This window comes from Opisthorchis viverrini (genome assembly GCF_000715545.1).
Source record: "Opisthorchis viverrini unplaced genomic scaffold scaffold4988, whole genome shotgun sequence".
Lineage (NCBI taxonomy): Eukaryota > Metazoa > Platyhelminthes > Trematoda > Opisthorchiida > Opisthorchiidae > Opisthorchis > Opisthorchis viverrini.
In genome coordinates, this window is record NW_008752855.1 from 1 (window position 1) to 8,187 (window position 8,187).

Genomic DNA, 8,187 nt, shown 5'->3' on the forward strand with positions numbered 1-8,187 from the left:
CGACAGGGAATTTCTTGTGAAATCCACGATCAGGAGCCAAACGGATCATCATCGCCCGCGAACAGTTTTTGCCTTCATATGTAGCACATCACATCATGAAGGTACATTTCTATCCGAGTAAATGCTTTTCCTTGTGGGTACGGCAGCGTATCATCGGTGTTGAACGACGATTTCAGGATTTCGATGCTGATGATTTTCAAAGTACATCTTAACTGAAAACCCGTTTGTTCTCACAACGGCTTGGGTTAGTCAGCTCAGAGTGAAGGGATTTCATTAGTTGACACGGAGCTTCTCGTGTGGTTTACGGCGATTGGTAAATAAAAGCATTAACGTGCATGGATGCCCAGTGTTTGCTCATCAGACTTAGCAATTCGTCCACAAGCGTGCACGGTAAGTTTTAAGAATATCGTTCATAATTCATTTCCGGTGAGCTATTGACGGTTCAGAGCAAAATGCATCGTAAACGGTATGGCTCTTTTCACTTGCGTGCTGCGATGGCATCGTCTTCAACACGCCAACATGGGTCGCGCGCCTTATGATGGCTATATGGAATTTTCAAAAGAAAGATGGCCTTGAGAACAGTTCGACGCGTACTGCACGGACTTGTTGCCTAGCCGCATTGATTGCACTGAAAATCTGTCAGTGTTCAGTCGATATCTTCCCACTGTTCTTACGTCTGGAGCGCACGGTCTGCATTCAGCTTGGTTCACCGTGCGCCTCAGCGATCCTCATGCTCCTGTATCGATCAAGCAAAACGTCCCCTTCCTCTATCTCGATAATGGCTTGTATTGCAGCTTGTGTCAGTGCTTAGATCGCAACCTACAAAGGAAGACAGGAGTACTCTAAAATTTTATTATTTATCATGCTAGTGTACGGGGACACTGATTCTTCCAGTGGTCAGTCCTGCCCAACTTCTTGTAACGGCTCGTTGGAGCATGCCTCCACGATTCCGTCTCTATGGCTGCAAGCTCTTCCGCAAATCGGTCTACTCTGGTTTGCAGTTTCCCACTGGTGAACCGTCCCTCTCCTCCTGCGACTTTAATGTGGCCAGTGATGCCTGGCCAGCTCCCGTGTCAGATGCACCAGCTGGTCCACATCCAACTGGCTAGCTGCCCCAACCATTTGTGTGCTACCCTCTGCAAAGATATGACTCCTGCCCATTTATATATCGCCTTGAAAAAAACTTGATTTACCTTGAATGGTAATGTGTTTGAGGTTAGAGATTGTAGCGTTTCATGCAGGTGAACTTCAGAGAAAGCGTTGAGGTCCGCATATAAGAAGCTCATGGCTTGATCTCCCTGCGAATATCTGAACAGAGTAACTGATGCCCAAGCTCTCTCGTTCACTGTGGAAACTCATTGACAATCGCAACCGGACAGGGCATGTTGTAAGTGAGAATGAGCATCTCACAATAGACCAGTTATATAGATAACAAACCAGCCTGCGTTTGATCAACTCGGGAATGACCTCCAGTGTTGATACAAACCTGTCACCCACATTCTCTACAGTGGCACTCTAGTTCACAACTGGAAACTTTGTGCAGTATGCTCTTGAGTGACTCACACCGCCTTCTACATATATCCCTGATAATGAAATTTGACTGTTGAATGCAGAGAGATGTCAAGCCTCGTCTGATGGAAGGGTGGTTACATGAAGCCTAAGTTTGCATTGCTGTGGACTTGATGCTTCAAAATGTGCCCACCTTACGAACATCGGCTCGAAACAGTGGGTTCAGCACTGTACCGCTTGAAGACTTTAACCTACTTTTATACCTTCACAGTCCTCCATTAGCGCATGCTAGCCTTTCTGTGGACATGTTCGTCGGCGAACACCGGCCCACTTTCTGAAAAACGCGCGGAATGTTGTCGAGCTGTATCCACATGGCCTCTCAATTTTCGAATCATACATATCCGGATTTTACTAGGCGGAATACTTACTTAATTCCTAGAACATAGAGCCCGACTGTTTCAATAGAGATGCCGGCCAACATATGTTAGACTTCTCAAAGTGCGCCAATATATTCGAGTATCTTTCAGCTGGTATGAAACCATTCATATCTCATTCGCTGCTTTGGAACGAGGACCATCCTGCCAGTTAGGCATAATTCGAGCGATGTGATTGTGTGACAGAATAGCTTACCTGTCCAAGAGCATGGGAAGGAAAATCCCTCAACAAGGGGCCCCAGTTTTGATACACCCACAGTAGGTCGATTGTCAACATTCCCATAGGTGGATTGGCAGCAAGCTATTTTTGTGCTGAAGCAGTATTGACTTATTTGAATTCTGGCGGACACATGGTTACTGAGTATGCAGAAAAATTAGTCCGGCACATTTATGCCTAATCATAAACATGCACTGCACCCTCGTGCACAATACCGGAGTTTGCAAAGATAAATAAACACTGCGGCTCCCGTGATCACTGCGGATTTTGACCGCTCGTTTACTTCGTTTGCAGAGTAAAGCCAGAGAATCTGGCAATCCGAACAATCTGGAATCCGCCTCCGAAATAAAACGCGAACAAACAGAAATATACCAACAATTGTCCCTCCCCGATTTCCCATTTGTCTGCCGGGTTGCTTTACCCCCAGAAACTGCAGAATACTCGATTGTCGGTTCGTAAGCAATGTTCGAGCAGCAGTTATTGACGTTCCACCTCAAAAATTGTTCACGCCTTTATGTTAAATGTCGTATTCGAAGGAAGTGTGTTACTGTCCACTTTCAATGATGGGGTAGCCACGCTGAGCGTTAGAGTAGAGAAGCACACATTCGTTAAGGGGTTTTTACATGGAGGTCGGGAAATGAACAATACACCAATAAAGCTTCTCGAACAAAAATAAACTTATTTTCAAATCAAGGAAAACAAAATTGAAAGAAAAACTAGGTGATTTTCTGTCAAACGAGGTCGAGATTGGAGAACTTCTATAAAAGGTAGCATTCGGCGGATTGGTGCACTGGTTGTGAACAACGGGAGAGATTTTGCTAGGTTGAAGAGACAGGAAACTGGGTAAGCCAGGTTTTGAGATCCCTCAGCGGTATTGATGTCCTTGCATCTGCGCTTGATCACATTTCCTGGACAAATTTTAGCCGTCTCTCCCAAGTGACTAGGAAATACATCGTGTTCCGCAAAAGCCCCTGGCGGCGCGCGTAGATTTTATTGTATATGTGGGTCCTTGAGTTAGAAATAGCGAAGTAGGTTTATTCCAATTAAATGTAGGATGCAAGTAAATTCGGTTGTGTATTTTCTAACCACTTGCGGTGGGGTTCACATTCCACGAGATAAGGTGATTGCAGACCAATCTGTAATCCATCATCAGCGAGAGCAACCCACAGGATTTCACGCATGATCATCGCAAAACACTAGTTGCCTAAAATACACATCTGTGCTACAAATGTGGAACACTTGCTTGCATAGACTACGGCAGTCAGCCTACTGTACTAATTTATTTTTGTTGAAAATCACTCTGAGATAAAGCTACATTACATAAAATTCAACGTCGGCTGCGCCGATCCGGGGTAAAATCTCGAGCTCATTTTTCTTTCCATCAAAGTCATATATTTCCCGAACCAAAAATTCGAGCAGGCGTTATTAAGCGGTTGTTTACCCGACATTGATCTCGGTGTTAGGGAGCTGGAAGTCAAATGCGGCCGTCGGATTAAACAGAAGATGACCTAGATATCCAAAAGTCAAATAAGCTTTACGAAATCTGAATTAGACCGTGCTTATATCTCGAGTTTTGTGCGCCCGACAAAAGCAATGAAGGCGTCTTTTGCGTGCTTGCCAATGGTTTGCAGAACTTGTCTAAGGGTGAACAAACCAGTGCAATACAGGCTACCTCAAATGAAAGCTTCACTCTTTGCAACCGTAGAACCTGCACACTGGCCACGGATTGCATTCAATGAGTGATCGCCAATGGAGCTTGAACAAGTGTGTTCAACATACAAAAAGACGCACGCAACATTCGGGTGATTCAAAACACCATTAGCGTTATCGCACCTTATATATTTCTAGGGTTGACATGCCAGGTAAATCGGTCCCTGTCGCTGGTAAAAAGTATTTATTAATTTCGATCACGTGTTTTTATGCTGACCTGCTGACACAGAATTGCACGACGTTTCAAATTGAAGGATGTGGTAAATTTGTGCCCGCACGCTGGACAACAATATGGTCTTTCCCCAGTGTGGACACGGAGGTGTGTATTTAATGAACTTCGCGAACGCAGTCGCTTTCCACACTCAGGACACGAGGTAATTTCTCTTCTTAATAGTCTTGAGTACTCAGCACCCTCCGAACACTTCCGGGCTACCAGCTCCTTCCAGTGCTGCTCAATCAAATGATCATCGCGACATTGCGTATACTTGAAATAAGATGGACAGAAGTCGCATTTGTACGGTTTCAGGTCTGAATGCATTTGCAGGTGTTGCTGAAGGCAGCTAGAGTACGAAAACACTTTCGAACATTTTGGACACTGATAAGGTGTGTTTTGAAAACCGTAGTCCTTCCTTGATTCCATCTGGGTATTCTTCTCATTGTCTGATTTTTGCGTGGATATCTCAGGGTTAAAACCGCCCACTTCATCCTCTGATGTTCTGCTTTCTTTGGAATCTAAGGCAAAATGAAAATGTTAGCAAATGCGGAAGCGCTGGTAGATTTTGCCATACATGGGAAATTTGAGAGTACCCATTCACGTACTAATGTAGGTGGGCCAAAATTAAGACCAAGAATTTCCAACATGATAAACTGTGCTGAAAAATGTCAATGGTAAAGTCAGCTGTCATCCTAGTGAGAGGTAGAGATAAATTTGTAACCAGTGCTTTGATTTATGACATAAACGCAAGTACCAACTCAGCCAGCCATATCTCACAGCACCAGGTAAGCACTGATCTTCAGGACAAATGGATCAGATGCATCACGTATGTCCGGGTAAAACGTACAATGTACCGTTTCATGGATCACATTGTCCACACGCTTTCTGCATCCTACACACTAGCGCTAGCGATGGGAGTGTGGGACAAACCATTGGACGACAAACAAAGTGCAAATATTGACATCCCATAATGGCATATTCATGAGGGTGCCTTATATTTGATCGCCTGCTCGGAGTCGCGCAACAGACACGCAGCTCATACCTTTGGAACCGAAACGAATGCTTGCTAGATTATTCGACATTGGTGGGGAGCCAGTGCACTCATTTACATAATATGACAATGCTAAACCGGAAGATTCCCCACTCAAATGCTAGGGAATCCAGATCCCTACTACAGAACTTCATCTGAATTCAATATTTTTACGATGACAGATTCTGCAAATTTCAAGTCGGTTCTGTCCACAGCACAGTGATTCGTCATAACCATCTGTGTGCGAAATTCTCCTTGAAACCGGTAAATCGAGGTATGTAGACTTACCGATGGGTGCGTACAAATCGAAAATATTGTCCAACTGGCCCACTGAAATAGGAGAACTCCATGCTAGTCAAAGTGGTTGTGTGAAATCCGCTGATATATTTTAGCCCCACTAGGTTGGCAATGAAAGTGATATTGTTTACATACATCTCCTTACATTTCTATGTAAAGCACTGAATGTTTTGTTTCCTGAATAGCATTTATTACAATCGATATTTGAGCACAAATTCTAAGGTCATCAACTCACGTTTCTTTCCGCAACCAAGAAATGCAGTGGTAAGTAGTACGTACAGCGAGATGTCAAACGGCCTCGTCTCCGTTCTCAACAATAATCGTCATTTTTTCTCTTGGATGATATATACCGCATGCAAGCTCACAACATTTGCGGCTATTCCGTATATAAGTACTCTTCCGGGTTCAGTCCAATCGAGTGGTATCAAAGTGGAATACGGTGAAATAGACTCACGTAGAGGTAAACCATATGGAATCACTTGCTGATTATCAGCTGATTACAATGCCTCAGTGAACAGCGGTGTGCGGGAAAATTTCATCCACAGAAATTTAGATATTAAATTAAAATGTGAGAATGCACACCAGTTTTTAGGGTATTATCATGGTGATTTAGTAACATGAGAAAAGCGGGTTCACTCACCATAATTTGGGACGTCCTTTGTTTCGACGGTGAGGAAAACAAAATTAATATTCCATCTCAGTCAATGAAAGCCTTTAGAAGAGAGAGCCGTCAATCATCTGGATAGAGAGCGGTTAATAATGTCTGTGGTTTCTGCTGGTTTCTAGTTTATTTATGTCGAAGTAAGCCAAGCCTTATGAAATGCGTCGAGTCTACCCGAATGAATGGACTCACGTTGACTTCTCCACCAATTAGTATCTAAATGATACAGCATCTAAATCGGGATAGAAACTCAACTTTGTCTTGATTACATTATGATACTCAAAAAGACCAGATATTCTTGAGAATGGATGTACTGGAAACGGTGTGCTACATGCGGTGAAGCGCACAATGAGTGTCCTCATTTACATTGTTCTTACATTGTTCTCATCGGCTAAAATACCGAATTCCTGAAGTCTGGTTGGACATGATTTGCGAGTCGGCCAATCCAGACAGATATCTCTTCAATTCTGCTTCGTAAATACAAGAATTGAAGAAAAAACTGACGCAGTTTGATTTGTTAGGAGCAGATATATTATTCCGATGAGGACGCTGCAAATATCGCTTCTCGATTGTCCGAAATCGGATTGCCAACTACAGTGGCTCTATCTACGTTTCGCGATTACTACTCTACGGCTTGAAAAGAAATAGTAGAATGGCATTTACGGGGGGAAAATACTCTCGCAAATTTTAGCACTGCTTCACCAACCCGACTGAGTCAAGAAGAAAGGTTGCTCATAGTCTATACCGTATCGCTGATTTTGCAGCTCTAATTTCGTGCTACCGCTTATTGATAGTTATTAAACCCATTCTGCTTTGGTGCTCTCATGCTTTTCGCTACCCTGTTTCTAAGAGATGACATCACGTATAGTGCGTCAGATGTAAGTTGCTGCCTTTTATGTCGCTCAGAGGTATCCAAAATTTGGCCAGCAGCGTGCCGTTTGTTCAACAAAATTAAGTCATTTTTTGTTACAGCGTCCCTGGAAATAATTACTAAGGCCGCTTGGCAAATGCACTGCCTGTTGTATGAATAGAGTGAGTGCGTCGAATGAGTCCCTTCGATCAGGAATGGAATAGCAAAGTTCTCAGCGCTCCAGAAGCCATTATAAAAACATTTCAATTAGATGGAATTCATTCTTCATGTGAGTGGATTTGTTGCGTCTGCTGAGTATCGGGCTTCCGCTATTAGTCGAAGCCATTTGCTCATCAGCTCCGATGGCATTACATCAGCATCGCTTTGGACCTCGTGCAAAATCACGCATCTTAATAGGGTACGGACGCACGCAGTTGTAATCTGCATTACTAGAGATCGCACTAATTTTATGCATGCATCCACTGTATATTTTTTCGTCACAGAAACCTCGAAAATTCAGCGTCACTAACTAGCCAATAGACTAGCGCTTCCAAGAAACCGCATGGGCCAATCTGAGCATGTAGGCATACTCTCCAGTATCTGAGGAAAGTACGTGGTGTGAGGATCTGCGCCATCAATTATGGGAAGGCCGAAGTATTTTGGTCTAATGGATAAAAATGACCTTTTTCTCTGAATTCTAAATTGCATTAAGCTTGGATACTTTAGGAGAGATTCGCCTCCGTCTTACAGATATTTGTTGGCGATCCATGGTACGTGATCTACTTACAGGCATCCCCTCTATCGATAAATGACTGCACAGTAAAATATTTTACGCATTCCAAATTGTCCACGTTTTTTCCCAAATAGTTTGTTTTTTGTGTGTGCTAAACTGCTTGCCCATATTGGATATGCGATGAAAATAAGCCACTTCATTTATGGATTTAAATAATTCCTACTCCTCCATTTAAAAGCTTCATTCCGAATAACGGCCGGTGGATTCATTGAGAGGAACGGTTCATTAATATTTGGAGATTTGGTATCTAACTATGTGTCATGGATAGGATACTCGATGATTTTCGACTTATTACGATAGGGCACCAACGGCCAAGGTCGAAAGCACCATACACCTAAGTGCTTTAATTAAACCTGTTGGTTGTCAACAGTAGCGGGACTGTTATTCATGAATATGAGAATATGAGCTTCACTCGATATCATTCGATGTCATGTTATACTACATGACAGACCAAAAAACACGCAAACTACTC

The 8,187-nt window shown here is 43.2% G+C and overlaps 1 protein-coding gene across 1 annotated transcript; it reads left to right on the forward strand.

The window, feature by feature from the left end:
- Positions 1 to 1,324: 1,324 nt before the first annotated feature.
- T265_15802 (hypothetical protein) lies at positions 1,325 to 2,610 on the forward strand (the record flags this gene model as incomplete). Its single annotated transcript, XM_009179163.1, has 2 exons — positions 1,325 to 1,387; positions 2,455 to 2,610. Coding segments are annotated over 2 exons (219 nt in total), but the record flags the coding sequence as incomplete, so codon positions are not given.
- Between the last annotated feature and the right edge of the window lie 5,577 nt (positions 2,611 to 8,187).